At 40.3% G+C, this 17,544-nt stretch overlaps 1 protein-coding gene across 2 annotated transcripts in view; it reads right to left on the reverse strand.

The window, feature by feature from the left end:
- XRCC4 (X-ray repair cross complementing 4) overlaps positions 1-17,544 on the reverse strand; it is a 144,249-nt gene that overhangs the window by 52,191 nt on the left and 74,514 nt on the right. For both annotated transcript variants that reach the window (XM_072922879.1, XM_041711056.2), the window contains one exon: positions 3,521-3,668. In XM_072922879.1, coding sequence (XP_072778980.1) covers positions 3,521-3,668 — 148 coding nt within the window. The remainder of the gene's footprint in view (positions 1-3,520; positions 3,669-17,544) is intronic.

Here is a 17,544-nt window from a genome sequence, read left to right on the forward strand (position 1 = left end):
GTTTTGTTTCTCTTAAGTCATTAAAAAAAAAAAAAACAAACCTCAATTTTGATAACTCAAAGTGGAAAGGGGTAAGTTGAAATGGAAGCTTTTTGCTGATTTATTTTTATTTTAGTTATAGAGACTCCATCTCTGTTCCACTGTAGTCTGTGACTGCAGGTTTTGTTCAATGACTACGCTTCATTTTTTAAATTATATTAAAAATGTTGCCATCTTCAGCAGGTGCTATCTGCTCTCAAGTAGGTTCGAGGACTTTTAAAGTGAAAATATTATAGAAACATCCTGTTATTTACAGGATTCATGCTGACAGGCCATACAGCTAAGCTTTTATATTAAATGCATATTCCACACAGCTAATAGTGCCATTCATACGAAGCCCCCAAAGAGATTTGGGTAATGCCTCAATAAGCATAACTTCTAACTGTGGATTAGGAATGCTCTTATTAATTTTTTTTTTCTCCACCAATTACGAAATGCAAATTGTGAAAAGCAGAATTTGCATCTTAACTTGACTTATATATTATCTCTGCCTTGCACCTTATGAAATTGCCAGACATTAAGTTACAGTTAAAGCTGCACCAGGACCAATGTGGTGTACTGGAATCAAAATTATTTTATTTTACTTCCTGGCTCAATTGTGTTTTGAAAAGTAAGATCTACTTTTTGTCTTTACATATTTTTAAAATGTGCAAATTGAGAGTAATAGGTCAGCTGTTGTTAACTAAAAGTAACATCTGTCTGCCCAAAGAAGCATTTCCTTCCACTGGATATCTCTGATTTAAGAACAAGCTGCTAGAGAGTTGGATAAACTCATTCTTGGCAGTTGGCTAACCCACTAATTATCGTAAATTTCTACTTTATCCTAAAGTACATCTTTATTTCGGCAAATAATTAAACAGTTAATTTAGTGACCTTGTTCCACAAATCCTAGTTCAGTTCCTTGCTGCTATCATGGCTACTTTCACTAAGCTTAATATTATCCAAAGCACATTGCCAAGTTTCATTAAAAATGTTGATTTAGCCCTTTAATAAATTGCCACAGTAATACTAGATGTCTATATGGATAAATTCAATTCAAGTCCTTTTCCTGCCACTGCACCCACACACAAAGCATGAGAAAGGCAGCACTCCTTTTGCTCCAATTTCTGTGTCAAACAGATTTTTATTTGCATTCCTCTCAGTATTTTTGGTCATATCCACGAATATATTTTCATACCAAGGAGTGGAGAATTGCCACACATCTAGCCTCAACATCCATAAATCTAAAATATTTGCAGAAATAGAATCCTTTAGGTTTTGATGACTTAGTATTTACTGTAGATGCTCTTGAATTTGAGATAAATACTACTTTCTTAGCATTCTCTGAAGTCTAATGAGAAGTATATGAAAGTTAAGACACATTTTTTCTTAAAAGTTAAGACACAAGTTATGTGGTAACACTGAAAAGCTTTGCATTTTTAAGAAACAATCTGAAAGGCAAAGGGAAAAGAAAACCTTGGGCGCTTTCCTTTGCTTAAAAGGTATTTTTAAGTGGTTTTTTCTTTAGGATTTTGTACCAAGGAGCTCAGGATATAGCAGCTTTGGGTGATGGTGGTGGGTTTGTGGCAGCCCTTCCCTGGCCTGGAGAGCGCTGGTGATGTCACCAGAAATTCCACGTGGGAAACAACCCTAAATAAGCTGTATTTGATACAGCAAGACCTGTGGGAGAAGGGTTTTTTGTGTGACTTGGCCTCGAAGCATTTCCATTTGTATTTACATTAAGGAGCCAGCCCTGGCTGCAGGTCTGAGCAGGAGAGCCCAGGAAGGAGGGAGGACTTCTCGGTCCATTTGCAGATGTGATCACAAAACCATCAAATCTGGCACTTGATCCCAGAACAATCTCCCCATCTCCCTGTTTGTGATGGAACACTTCCAGAGGTGAAGGAATTTCCAAGTTAACTTACCCCACTGCCACCCCTTTGCTTGGATAAATAAGTTTTAAATTTTTATTTTTTTTTTTTAGCTCGGTGACACAATACTGGAAAACATTTTGGGCAGGACCCCAACGTGCTGTCAGCTTAAGATAAAGCCCTTTGCAGCACCAAGGATCTGGCATTCCATCAGCACAAATTACTGGAGTAATTACAAATTACTCCATTATACCTTTATTTGTGAACAGGATCACAGCACTAATTCTACATCTCCCCACTTTTGACAGGCTGAAGAGAAGTGAAAATTATTAGCCAAGCAAATTGACTGAAAGCTTGATTAGCATCTGGCAAAAGACTCCAGGTGAAGCTCAGAAAGTTCAGTTGAGAAAAATAACCAGCAAAGTGGAAATTATTTCAGTTCAGCTTTTGGAACATTTCAGGTAAACAGGGATATTTCCTACCTTCCTATCTAATCCAAGAATTGCCACATGAAGTGCAAAAAAGGAAAATGGAGACAGAGACTGATAGAATGGATGTCCCATATGTCCACTCTCAAATTATAACTAATTATATTGAGACCAATAATAAGAGCCACTCTTTAGATTCAGCCCTGACTCAATCTGTAAGCAGAGTAGAAATTCTTTGCATGTATGAAAATCATAATGCTGCTCTTTTTCTGCTAAAATTTGCCTTATTTCAAAGAATTAAAACAAAAATATCATTATCTTCTTAGTTGTCCCCCTACACATTCATAAACAGACAATTACTCAGTCCAAGGCCTCTGTATATTTGCAATACTTTGCCTCCATAGGTTTCCCTTCAACAATCAGTATTAAATAAAATGAACCCGAATTTCAGACAAACACAGGCAGGCTGTCAAAATCCAAATTTGACCAAATCCAAACTGACCAAATACAACTTGGGGAAAGGGCATTTTCCATTGTAAGGAGCAAAAAAAGCAAAGTCTGACGTATTTCTACACCATCCTAAAAAAATATGCAATTTTTAAACTAATAAAACAGGGTTGTAAATGCAAACATTTCTAGCTGGCGTCAAACCACAACTTTTACGTCAAAATGAGATAACTGTCCTGCTGATTTAAACAGAAATCTTTGCTAATCATGGGAAATGTCTTTGTAATCTACTTGTGTCCATGGCTGTTTAAAGAGTTAACAATCCACGGAATCCAAGATAAAAATGCAAAATATGTATTTTCAAATGTAATTTGCCATATATTTAGGGAAAAAAAAACTGGTTTTCTAAGAAACACTACCAAGGCCGTCAGAGCTCTGAGGGAACTTTATGCACAGCTATAAGCAACTCCCAGAAAATGTGGAAACACTTCCAGAAGTTGAAATGGACACAAGGAAAGTACTTTGTGTTGTAAGAGAGGGCTGTTTTTTCTGCCTGGAGACTTCATGTTCAGAAAAAAAAATGTATTAAAGATGGAATTGAGACGTAATTTCTTTGCACTGGAATCCCAAAGGCAGAATCTCAGGGCGGTGAGGTTGGAACCTCCTCAACCAGGGGTTGTCCATACCAAGCTGGGTTTGGAGTCCCACGAGGTCTGTGAGCATAAAAACATTTCAGTACATTTAAAACCTGCTTACTTTTCCTGGGCTGGCTGCTCTGCCTCGTAATTAGCCACTTTAGCTGCTGTGCCTGCAGGTTTTGCTGTCCTTTGTCTTCGTTTTCTCCTGGGAGCTGGGTCCACGATGTCTGGGCTGCCCAGCAGGGAGGAATCCCTTCGTTCCGGAGCTGCCAAGAGGAAAAGCAACCAAGGTCAAAAGAAATCTAACCTTTGAAGTGTTTCAAGACAACCCTTACAATATTTATTTTCTGCATCTTTCTCATGAAAATCTCTATAGTCCCAAGATGGCCTCAGGTCTGGGAGAAGTTTGTGACATAAAGGCAAGTTCAAAAACACTGAATTTAGACTAGAAGATAATCTTCCCTCTGTAGCCAGCGGAGAGAAAGACCAGCAACCTTAAACTGGACAATCTGTCTGGATTTTCACTGCCTCCTTTGCTGAAGCTGCGTGAAGCAGGCTCTGTCCAGGTTCATCTACCTATTTAAATTACCACGTAAATTCCTAAAATATGCTTTATCTACACTTAAACAACAAACCCCTCTCCACTTTCACAATTACCTACTAAAAACTCAAATGTCAAGATGAACATATCATTCCTCGAGCAAAAAATCCTCCATAAAAAAAAAACAACTATTAATGCATTCAGAAGCTATGCAGACATTTTAATTCCAGCTATCAACATCCTGCAGTGTATTTTCATTTGGTATGCCTGCTTTCAAAATGAAATCGTAAATTACCTATAATTTTCAAGACAACGATACCCAGAACAGCACAAATTTCAGCTGGAATATATTCAATAATAATGTGGTGATTGAGGCTGAAGCTATTAGGGTAACTTCCCTGTTTATTACGTTTCTGTGCATTTTAGGGTGGTTTAATCCTCACGTGGATGAAAGATGCCATAATTTGAGATTCAACACAAACGTTTTTCACAGAATGTAAATAACGAGTCTTTTTCCCCCATTCCTTTCACAATTGTTATCCACGTGTACTGAAAATGAAGCTGGGCGGTAACACACAGCCCACAAGTGGCATTTTCACCATTTCTCAAAGAAACATCTGTTTCTGGCCAAGAACACTGATAAATTAATCAGAGGCTCTCTAGAGCCTCTGCCCTCAGTGAAGCGCATACTTAACATTTAATAATATTAAATATTCACCAGCATGTACTACACTACATCACAGACTTGCAGATAGTTGCAGGGTGACAACAGGTATTAGCTGACATATTTCCAAGGCACAAGCTAAAAAACAAGTTCCAAAGTCCAGCACAGACAAGACACATTCCTACAATAAATGCTGAGAAGGGCTAGACGACACCCTAAGTCTCCATACTTAACTTTAAACACATAGACATACTTTTCCAGTGTTAAATGCTGAAAATATATTTATCATAGTTATTCTTTACCTGTCTGGGTCAGTGTGTCCAATTTGCACAAACACTATTTTATATATTTCGACATCACTGTTCAAAGTTGGCCTCTTCATAATGAATGCACACAGAGTTTGCAGTCAAGAACCCAACAAACTGGAATAATTTTACTATCATAACGCCTATCCCTGCTGTCTGCTGTTCTCCTCCCACACTCGCTTTTTCAGCCAAAAAGTAGATCCAGAGGTGAACCTCATGTATAAAACCTGTATTTCCTAGCATAATAAAAAATGTCTCTCTGTTTTCACCCGTGCAATGTGCACTGGTGAACACAGCCTCATGCTCAGCAGTTTTTTTTTGTTTAGACACATGATTCTTCTCTAAGATTAATTTAAAAAGTACTTTATTTTCTTCTGTTTCTAAAAAATTAATTTATTTTAATTATACCAAAGGAAAGGCTTTATATATATATATATATATATATATATATAAATAGCAGCAGACTGGCTTATGGGTGAGGGTTGATGACCACAGGCTTGAGAATTTTTTTTTTTTTTGGTGTTTGTTTCTCTCTTCTAAGCTAAAACTCTCAGAACTGCTGAAAAAAAGATGGAATACACTTGACTCCCACAGTACCATGCATCACCACTGGACTTTAAACACACACCCACTACTGCCACCCAAAAATAATTCCCATTAATGAATTCATTTATAGCCCTTGACTAAAAGCCAAAGAAAGCTTCAGCAAAATATTATTCATTGCTCAATGTAAAAATCTTTCGGAAAAATGAGAGACAGTCTTAGGCACAAGCCTAGCTTTTCATCCTGAAAATATTTTCTGTCCAAATTTAAGCAATGTTTTAAGGAAGGAAAGTTCATTGACTCCTTGTGAAATTAAATTTCTCACTTTTGTATTATGTAATTCAATATGAATGATTGTTATACCTTTGAGAGGAATGGTAGCAATTTAAACACAGAAGAGAGTCCTGCTGGATGAAAAACAGTAATTAAACCTCCTACACCAAACATTGATTAAGAAAAGAAAATATTCCCAACAGATAACATACTTTCTGCAGGTGAGTAACTTCAAGAAATAAGATTTATAAGAGAGCAAGAAGGGGATCATGGTTCAAATACTAGAAGAATATTTGTGCCCAAGAGATTAAAGGCTTTAAATAAAAACTCCCTGATGGTTGGAGGGTTTTTTGTTGGTTGGGGGGTTCTTTTTTCGTAATTTCGAAGAGTGATATTATTTGGTGGGTTGAAGGAGCTTTCCAGTAGGGTATTCTAAGAAATAACTGAAAATTAAAAGTAGCTGTCATTGGTTTGGAAGAGCCAGGCTGAAATTAATTCAATGCAGCCCCACAATGCTGAGGACCTGGAAACAGAAGATGCCTTTAATCCAGAAAAATGTCAGGACTCATAAGACATTTGGAAATACGGCATAAGGATCTCTGAAATGACAGAAATTAATTTCTGCAGCGTAGATAGAGGAAGGCAGTCCTGTTAGATTCTACAGTACACTTTTGCATTACTTTTTTTTATATACAGAAGTCAATTGTTTAAAACGAAATACCTTCCAATCCATCATAGCCACCTTTCAGTGTGAAAAAAAACAAGTCTGTGCATCCTCATTTGTGTACACCACCACCTCTAATGAAAAACCCTACAGCTTTGACTTGCCTAATTATTCCTGACCATGTCACTGAGAAAACAGGATCCAGATCCTCTCAGTACAGCAATAAAGGGCTGAAATCAGCACCAAAAGCTTCGTTTTGCCATGAAAAATATAAACAGGGACCAAAGCAAGCAAAAAGCAAGCAGAAGTTTTCCAAAACTGAGGACTTTGTTTGCCTGCAATGACCTAACTTCACACAGACAAAATACACAACCTTGAAGTCCAAATTATGAATGATGGACCACAAGCAAGAAAAAAAGCTGCAATTCATCTGATTTTACCTACAGGAAACTCAGTCACAGACGTTACTTCTCCTCACCTTGCTGTTATATAGTCAAGATGCAACAAAGGATTAAATGGATTCAAAGACACATTCACATTTTCAGCTGGTACCAGTAAATGAAATGTATTTTGTTTGGTCACAATAAAGGTAAAGTTATTAAAAAAAAAAAAAAAAAAAAAGAAAAAGAAAGAAAAAGAAAAAAAAAGAAAAGGCTTTTCCAGATTGGTATAGGAGAGGAAATATTTTTAAAAGACACAGGCATTTATCCTGAAGAAAAGCCTTTATTTAAAATTATCTTCCTGGAGATTCCATCAACAGCAGCACAGAGTTCCGACAATTTTAATTTTTCTTCTGAATGAAAATTCAGCTTTTTCATCAGAGTAGTAAAGACTTAGGAAAATTTGTTCAGATTTTGGAATATTAACACTATTGTAGCTCCCCTAAATTCCTCCCAGAGCCCTCCTGCCAGCAGAGCAGAACTCCCTGGTTGAATTCTGCCCAACTCCAGGCAGCATGTGGTGCTCCATGGAATTAATCATCTGGACTTCCAAGTTCTGCTCCTTAGTGAAGCTGATGATTTAAGGTAAAATCAGCACCGATGTTAGACAAAATGGGCTGAGAGGCACCTGGAGAGCAGCAGGAGTGCCTGTGAGAGCTGTCCCCGGGCTGCCAGAGGAAGGGAAAAGCAGGGAGGGAGCAGAATCATCACTTTAATAATCCCTGACTGCAGTGTAACTCCAGCAATTCCATGGCTCCTCAATCCCAGCGTCATTCCCCAGGGATCACCGTGGCTGATGGTAATTAGCATCCCTCTGACAGCCTCCTAAATGAATGGGTATGGAAATTAACACATCCCAGGGATGCAGAGGCAGTATCTGCAAAGCAGGATTAAGTCATTCCTGACAGGCAGCTGAGGAAACACCATTCCCACCTACACTGAAGCCACCCCGTGTGCACAGATCCTGGCATTTTGTATAAAAAATTGATTTATTTAGATCACTCAGAGATATTAAACACTGGTGTTTACAGTCCATGCATCTGCTGCAGTGCAAGCAACAGGAATATGTCACTATATTAATTTTAGGAAAGCAGTGAAAGCCATTCCCCCTTCCCTTTGTCCTGCCCTACTGTATATTTAATTCTTTGTATAAATTTGGGTTTGCTGTACCATAATCCCCCGGGGCCAAGAGGCAGTTGAGACCAAGGTTCCATAAATTCTCTGTCAGCTGGTTATTAACATTTATTTTTACAAAGGATATCTCCATGGGAAGTGTTTATGAAGACACATTTTAAAACAACTCCCGCAAGAAGTTTAGTTCCAGCCATACAAAATTTATAAATAGTATTCAGCTCAGTAAGGAAGTTTACATTTCACTCTTCTAGGCTGTATTACCACTGAATTTTCTATTTGCAAAGTCTATTCTTTTCCTGACATCACCCTTTTCTAAAAGCTGTTTAAATACAACACTTTTATTAAAAAAATAAACAAAAAAACCCCAAACAAACAAAAAAAAACAAACAGAAAAACACAAACCAAACAATGAACCCCACACAAAACACCCTCATTTCAAACCTGCAGGGAAACCAACCAAGTTATGGTAAAATCTGTTTGCCATAGGATTTCTTTCTCAATACTTATTTATTTGGGATAATTCAGGTGCTCATCTGTTGCCATCTCACATTGTCTTGAAATTACACTTGGAAAAAAATTAGGGTAAATTGACATGCAAATAATAAGTTTGGCCAGGAAACATGAAAAAATCTCTTTCCATCTATCAAAATACACGAGGATAAAAAAAGAATGCATTTTACACAAATCCAAGAGATTCTGAGGGAGCTCATTAATTTTAATCATCAAAACTATGATCTGTAATAGAAATCCCTCTTCTACAAAATGCATTGAGAAGAGAAATTTCAATGAACCACATAATCAGATGAGAGATATTAATTTTCAATAATTCACATCAATGTGTTTTGCCAAAAATACTTTAGTATTTTAATTCTAAAAAAAAATCCTGCTTACAAGCATTGCTAAAGGTTATGATTTTCCCTGAAAATACTACAAATTTATATTATCTCTAGCCCCTGAAAGTTAGTACCTCCCTCAGAGCACAAAGGAAAACCTTTGGGATGTGCTCAGATCTGATGTGTATCAGGCAGGAAACATTTTGAAATTTCAATTTGGACACCTAATTATGAAGGTTATTTGTCCTTGCTTTATTTTCCATGGGTGCTTGACAGAGGCAGCACCACAGCTGGTGGCTCAGATGCTCTGGTGCATTTAGGCTTGGCCAGAGGCTGTTTGGGGACAAGTTTTAGGCTGCTCAGCAACAGCTTTTCAACAACCCACTGCAATCCCTGATTTATTTCATGAACCTTTTCTCCCTCTCTGGCCCTCGAATCTACTCAAACCTCTGAATTAAGGCTAATTTTCTGCTCACCACGGCTGGATGCGCTGTCATCCAGCACACAAGCACATCCAAACTCAGGCATCAGCACCAAAAAGGTCGTGGTTTGAAAAGGTTTGGATGAGCTCAGTGTCCCGGGTGTGACTTGTTTGCTGGAGTCATCCTCTGGGCTCCCGGGATGTCCCGTTTGGATCATCTGTACCACCCAGGGTGGAGGTAGGAGGCTTCTGGACATAACTCCCAGGAGGCACCAAGCACCACGCAGGTTGAGTAAACAAAACAACAAAGCAGGCAGACAGAAGAGCTGAAATCATGAGGCCACTTTGGAAAAGATTTCTGGGCTGTGATGTCTCAATTCAACGTGAGGTAGTGGAGCCCGGAGTAATGCCTCACCAGGCTCGTAAAGCATAAATCTCACGCCTGGAATTCCATCATTTCTCACTCTGCTCGGATTTTCTGGTGTCTGAGCTGATGTGGCTCATCCCACCCAGCAGATCCTGGCCCTGGCACCAGCAGTGGTGGGGCTTTCACTGATCACCTCTGAGGTTACTCCACATGCCAGAGATCATAATTATCCCTAACCCCTGCTGGTGTGGATGTGGAGCCTGAGTCTGAAAGCCAGTCCTAAATAAGAACACGAATAATGAACAGTATTTACTGATTTCAAATCAGTAAGTGATTATTTAGTCATAAAAGCACAGAATTGTGGAATGGTTTGGGTTGGAAGGGATCTTAAAGCTCATCCAGTGCATGTGCCATGTGCAGGGACACCTTCTGCTGTCCCAGGCTGCTCCAAGTGTCCAACCTGGCCTGGGACACTTTTGGGGACTCCACAACCTCTGCAGGTAACAGCCACCTGTGCTGCTCTTTGGAATGTGAAGGTAAGTAATATATTTGTTCATGACCACTATTTAAAAAACAGCTTCTGCACTAATACCAACAGCAAGTCTCAAACCCGTCATGCATGCAGTGAGAGCTGCTGCTGCTCCTGTGATTCTTCACTCAGCGTGACCTGGATGGAGAAATACACAACAGCAACTGCAAGATCCGTAGGCAACGAAGCCTTTTGACTGTATTTAGCTTTATTTTGACTTTCTGAGCCAGCAGTGTGCCCAGATGGCCAATTGCACCTGACCTGTATGAGGAATGGGGTGGCAGCAGGAGCAGGATCAGGGCAGTGCCCATCCGTGTGCTGGCCCTGCTGAGGCCACACCTCGAGTGCTTGGTCACCTCTGGGCCACAAAACAACAACTGGAGGGGCTGGAGAGTGGCCAGAGAAGGGAATGGGGCTGGAGAAGGGAATGGAGCCCCAGGAGAGGATGAGGGAGCTGGGAAGGGGCTCAGCCTGGAGAAAAGGAGGCTCAGTGTTGCCCTGATTTCTAAAAGAGTTAAGTTTTCTTTTATAGTTCTTTTGAAAGTTTTAAAGTTCTCATAAAACTTCTTTAGCCTTCTGATAATGTTTATATATTTCTACTGAAGTTCTCATGAACTGTTCATGTAAATAACGATTGTTTTGCATCCTTCTTTGTGGGAGGGGAGAATTGCTGGACTGTTGGTTTGACCAGTGTGGTTGGAGGAGTGGCAATTTCATCTTCCAATTCACTATCACTTTTGGAATTCTATATATTGTGAGGTCAGGAATAAAATGGGCTCATTTTCTCTATTGAACTCACCAAGCTTCTGTGTGATCATTTTTTGTCCAATAGTGACAGCTCAGGGGGGACCTTGTGGCTCTGCACAGCTCCTGACAGGAGGGGACAGCCGGGGGGTCGGGCTCTGCTCCAGGAACAGGGACAGGAGCAGAGGGAACGGCCTCAGGGCAGGCTCAGGGTGGAACCAGCAGGAATTTCCCCATGGAAAGGGAGCTCAGGCCTTGGAAGTGCCCAGGGAGGGTTGGAGTGCCCATCCCTGGAGGTGTCCCAGCAATTCCTGGATGCTCTCTGGGCTGGGGACAAGGTGGGCATCAGGCACAGCTGGGACCCCATGGGCTGGGAGGGATTTTCCAACATGAATAAATGATTCTGTGATTCCATCACTTGTTAAATTTATTTCCTTATTCCTTTGGATAATGCACTGTGTCACCCTGATGCTTGAGCACGTTTTGCACTACCTGGTCTTCCTGATTACAGCTGATCACCATCCTGACACACAGTTCATTCCCTAGGAACCCCATGGGGAATGGACTGAGAGATTTCCCTCTGTGTACCAAAGACAGCCTTAAAAACCAAGTGTGAGCTGCCCTCGGGACATCCCCGCAGCGCCCTGCAGCTCAGACTCCTCTGCCACAAGAATGATTTCTTCCCCCATTAAACAACCTTTGAGGAAATCAACACAACTCAAGGGAGGCTGTAACTCTGGAAAATTCACGTTTTCATAATGAGGGCATTTTGTGGTGGATAAATTTGTAAGCTCTACCAATAACGTGATCATGTTGTACTTATAAGCCTAAGATTTTTTTAATTTGTATTACACATTCCAGTTTTTTGCATTATAGGTAATTCTAGTTTAGGTCGAGAAAAAATTTCAGGTGGAAAAATCTAAAATAAAAACCTATTTAAACAGAAACTCTGCCTGTATTTCACTCTATATTTGTAAGGAAGCAAAAAAACATTTAAACAAATACTACATTCAGAACAGAAGGGATTTTGCTACTTATTTATACAGCAACATAAATACGTGGAGAGCTATTTTAGAGATAAAATAGCAACATAAATATGTGGCAATACATCTTTTATAGGAAAAGACAGACTTAAAGCTTTAAAATAACCCACTCTAAAATCAGTCAGTGACACAAGACCTCTGTCCCCTCCATAAGAGCACACAGCTTTAGCCCTGGAACACAAACCAGCCACTTTAAAACATGTGAGCACACAGAATTAATGACAACACAGAGCCCAGTCACTCAAAATGTCATTGTCAAAGGACAAAAGTCGAGAAGAGTCAAAGGGATGTGGTGATTCCTGGGGTGGGCAGGCACGAGGAGAAGGCCAGTGCTGTTGAGCAAGGCTCAGACAGAAGAAAATCTGTGATCTAATGGCCCACGAGCCACTCTGATGGCCAACGTGATTCTTCAGCGTGTAAAAGATTATAAAGTGTGTCCACAACCCTTCAGGCAATGCTGATGGAGAACAGCTGAGAGTGAAAAGCCTAATTAGTGCCCCAAACAGAGCTTCTGACAGGACCAAAGGTGGCGTTGACATTGTGAACTAATTAAGGAAGAAAATATAGACATTAAATGGGATTTTTAAAATTTTTATTTGAAGTATTTTAAAGATTAAACCACTGCCCAAATTATTCAATGCCTTGAAAAATGAAGTGAAAAAATGGGAAATTCGACATGACAGCCTCAGGAAAGCCAAGCTTTGCCCCAGCATCCTCCACACTTCAGTGATTATCATCAAAAATTTGGGCTGAAGCTTGTGAAATTTTGCCTTCTTTTATATCCATCTTCCTTTTCTTTCCCTGCCTTCAGCAAACTTTGAGACAAACAGAGGAGACTGTGGTGACTGTTCAAAAGAGATTATTGCCCAGAAAAGTGACAGAATTATTTCAAACCCCTTCTTTCTCAAAGACAGTTCCATGAGCAGCTCGTGCCCTTTCCAAATAACCTTTCCTGCAAAAGTGATTTTTTGTTATGTTTATATTGTGCTTTTTGTATGTACAGACATTCTTTTTTCCTCAGACTTAACAAGCTATAGATCTATTATTTCTACTTATATTCTTTAATTTTGTACAATCAGCTGATACCGTTCCAACTCTGATATGCATTTCCCTTTATTTTCTGTGAAATGAACAAGCTGAACTGAAGTCTCACATGTCATTCACCAGGAACAAAGTTCTACTTACACCATTACCTTCCTGGACCCATTTATTTCTCCTGAAATCAATATAAAACCCCCACTAAATAAAAGACATACCATGAGTATTATCTACAAATTGCTGTCAGCTCTCTGCTGCTATTTTTTTTTTTTTTTTTTTTTTGTCATACTGTATTCCTAAAAGGCTTTTCATGCTGTGAATTTAAAGACAGCATTTAAGATGTCATTATGGCATGTCTTTATATACAGCTGCCATTAAGGTCTTTGTAATGGATTCAGAAATGATGAACATGGAAGGTGCCTCAGTCAGACATGACATTAATGTTTTTATGGCAGATGCACTGGCACAATCTCAATCAACATCACGGGATAATTCTGCTTTGGAAAATGCCACAGGTAATTCTGGCTGCCCTAAGAGGCTCCGAGGGCATATTTAAAGAATTTTAAAGATCTCAGTAAGTACTTTGAGAGCAGCAACACATTAATATTTATTACAACACTTACTGAACAATGAACGTGGAACATGGATGTTGAGACACAACGAACAGAAAATTACCAATCACCAGGTCTCAGTTGGAACTGAGAAGTTGGTTTAATCTGTAACAACTTCTACTTAGATGCTCTTCAACACTCACAGACATCCACAGCACGATTTTTAGCCATCCATTGTGATGTGGATTTATTATCCACCATGTTTACACCCTGACCTGGGCTGTTTTTCTTCACCAGCTCCTTGGACACCTGCAGGGCTCTCCTGGTCTGGCTGGGCTGTGACAGGGCACAGCTTCAGGAGATGTGACCCACCCCAGGAAAACACCCGTGGGGCGCAGGGATGGACGAGCTGGGACGTGCTCAGGGATTTTTTAGGGGGAAGTGATGGAGATGAATGGCAGGAGACGGTGGCAAACAAGTCAGTCGGACAGCAGGGATGTCAGGGTGAGGTCAGGGATGGCCAGACTCCTTACAGGACTGGCCCTGCTCCCCTGGGAACCACTAACTCTGGGATTGTCTTTCCATATGGCAAAAGCTGCAGCCCTCAGTGAGAAAAAACAGGATCACGCCCTGGGCTGTGCTCATGCTCTACAGATCCTCCCCCAGCCAACATCCCTGCAAGACACCAGGAAAATCGTTTCTTAAAATGGGAATGACGGGGTCTTGATCACCCAAACCTCCAACCCACTAGGAAATATGGGAATCCAGGGCCTCCCTCTGGCTGCCCTGGCAGGGCTGGGACCCTGGCAGGGGTCAGGAACCCCCCTGGACAGAGCCCCCAGAGACACTGGCTGTGATCTCTGTCCATGGAAAAGAGTTTTCCATCTTACAGGATGAATTACAAGCTTTGAGTGTTTGATAAGAGTAATAATTAAGTGTGACACGGGTGCAAAAGTAAAATGTTAGGATTCTAGATGAGGGGTCCAAAGGGGACAAGATGGAGGAAATTGGGTGTGCCTTGTCCTTTTTCTCCTTCTTCATGCCCTCCATGTTTCACTGTGGTGTTGGCATTTTTCTGTTGGTTCAGGCTGGGGACACACTGTCCAACGTAGGTGACAGATATTGGCACGTTATTGTAAATCCAGCACAGGTAGTTTGTGGTATTTAATGTTTGTACCATCCCACTGAGGGCAGAGCCCCACACGCTGCCCTGCAGGACAGAGCTGCGGCAGGGCAGCAGAACATGTTAGAGATAAACAGAATAAACCACCTTGAAACCAGCACAGACCAATTATGGCTTCTGCTTTGGCAGCGGGGCTGACAGACAGAGACTTTCTACAATCTCAGAATCACCAATACCCACAGATTCCGACAAGGAAACACAAACCCCAAATATCCAAGCCCAGAAAACACGGTATTTTCTTCTGATAAAGAGTCTCCCTACTAAATTTTGCTGATATTTGCAGAGTGGCAGCTTCCTGAGGGATTACTGAAGGGTGAAACACAGCCCAGACTGGCAAAGCTTGATGCATTTCCTCTACCCCTCCATCAACGTGCAGTGATTCTAAAAAAAAATATATCTATATATAGGGATAATTTATGGTTGCTTAATATTTCATGCAAGCTCAAAATATCTATATGCAAGAAGAAAATGCTTTTCTATATTTAATGTATTTTTGTGATTTCATTACACTGGGCAATTCTCATGCCCCTTAACCATCAAAAATTCATTTAAATTATTAAGGGCCTGTGGAAATTTTAAACACTTCCTGACATTTCTCCAAAACAACAGTTACTGTAATGGTAAGGTTTGATTACAAAAAGCAATACAGTCTCCCTCTAACTAAATAAAGCTTAGAGAAAATGGGATTTAAATACAAAGGGTGTGTAAACACACACTCCTTTTCCCACCACAACAAAACAGACTGGTTTAGACTGAAAAGAGTTTTTCCTCTGGCACCTTGCTTCAGAAAAAATACCAAGGGATGATCACTGTGATATAAAACACGTGCTAAATCCTAGTGATGAAATACTATAAAAACACAGTGTCATCAAAGGAAGAATGTCAGTGGGTTGTTTCCAGACAAATCTGTTGAAGACATTGGAAAGTACCAATGATTTTACAACTTTTTCTAGAGAACCAAGACAAAAAAAGGCGTTGCAGGCTACAGAGACCTGAAGAATAAAGCTCTCTCACAGTAAAATCAGAATAAAGTCACTAAGTTAGGCAGGTGATGTGTGGGATGACATAAAGCTGTAGCAAGGTTCTATAAGCAGAAAATATTGTATAATTTGAGGTTTTTTTCACTCTTTCCAGGAAAAAAAAAACAAACAAGTAAAACAGAGAATCTTGGTATCACATTTTCTCAAATTAAAGGTTCCATCTTAGAAGTACTCCAGCTACCCTGAGTAGTGCTGTAGTTGACAGCCTGGTCCCTAGAAAAAAACAATGCTGATATAATTTAAAACTAGAATTTTTGCCTTTAACATTGCTTCTAACCATCATAATACTTATCTAAAAAGACGTTTGCAATTTTTTTTTTATTGGAATGGATTAATCATTATTATATTATTTGTATGCCTAACTTAAAAAAAAAAAAAAAAAAAAGGAAGAAATCGCACAGAGTTCCAATTTAGACATTTAAAAAAATATTTTCCTTCCTTGTGTGCTGCAGTTGGAGCTGGGAAGGCTCCACAGTGCTGCCCTCAGTCCCACGGTTGCTGGCACTGGGTGTTATTTTGGCACCCTGCCTCCCAGGAAGGCCAGTCTGGTCTGACTCCTCGTGGAGGAGAACACTGTGCAGAAGAGTGAAAAACGTCAGAGCAGAGCTCAAAAGCAGAGAAAGATACATCTAATCTTTGCCCATGCACACAACAGCCTCTTTGTTGACCAACAAAAATCACATTAAAACCTCCAGGACTGGGCACAAAGTGCTGATGTGAATAGCGGCTGCTCAGATGAGTAACACTTTTATTACATGTTCAGAGCTGAACACTTTGGGCCAGAATAAGCCAGAGCAGCCTCTCTGGAAGTTAATGGAACCATAATGAATTACACCAATTGAGAATTCAGAGTATCATTCTGGGATAGAGCTTGCTGGTGAAATGCACAAAACAAAGAAAAAGGCTAATTGCATGCTGGGCATGAATGCAGTCACTTCAAATTGTATTTCCTGAAAAGGCAGCTGAGTAATATCATTACCTGAGAAACACCTAGAATCCTTCTTGGCCATTCCCTCTCCTGCAAAACCTGCACATAGCAGCTTTGTTCTTTTTTGTTAAATTCTATGAAAGAGCTTAAAGTTCATTGCTGCTTTCCTTCCCCTGAAGTAGCAGGAAAAAAAAAAAGCACTACCACGACTAAACCATCAATTTTTAAACTGCTAACACACCAAGCCTATCCTGGGATGTGAAATTCTATTTTACACAACAAATCTTTCCCAGTCTTGGAAAAGCTGAAGGGAGCTGCGTGGCCAGGGCAGTTTTGGGAGGACATTCCCAAATGCTGTGATGGGCTCCCAGTCCTTGCTGGTCCCTGGACTGCTGCTAGCCTGCATGCTCAAACATCAGAGCCTCTTGTTTTGGTGGTTTAAAAAAGGAAAATGCTCTGTGCCTGCTCCATTTACCCTCAGGAACCCTCACTACAAAAATACCTGTTATTTCCTCTAACACTGTTTTCACTAATAACAACTACTCCAGCTGATAACAAGAACTGTGTTGATCTAGTTATCCAAGGATATGTAAGGAAAATAAAGCCACCTCCTGTCTGCCAGACAGGGATTTTAAAGTTCCTCGGGCCCATGAGCAACAAGGGGATGATTTGTTCCAAGAGGCAGCCGTGAATTAAAAATAAAAAATGTCAGAGTTGTCCCGAAAGGGGACAGCAGCAGCCTGGGCCACTGGGAGAAGCTCAGCTGTGAGACACCAGGCTGCTGCAAGGAAAGGTTTGGAGGCTGTTTTCCCTTCCAGTTTCCTACCCCAGACAAAGGAGATGGATACACAGCAGGGTTAATTCACTGCTGCCAGGATAAGGGTCACCACTGGCTGCTGTT

This window comes from Taeniopygia guttata, chromosome Z, assembly GCF_048771995.1.
Source record: "Taeniopygia guttata chromosome Z, bTaeGut7.mat, whole genome shotgun sequence".
Taxonomy (NCBI): domain Eukaryota; kingdom Metazoa; phylum Chordata; class Aves; order Passeriformes; family Estrildidae; genus Taeniopygia; species Taeniopygia guttata.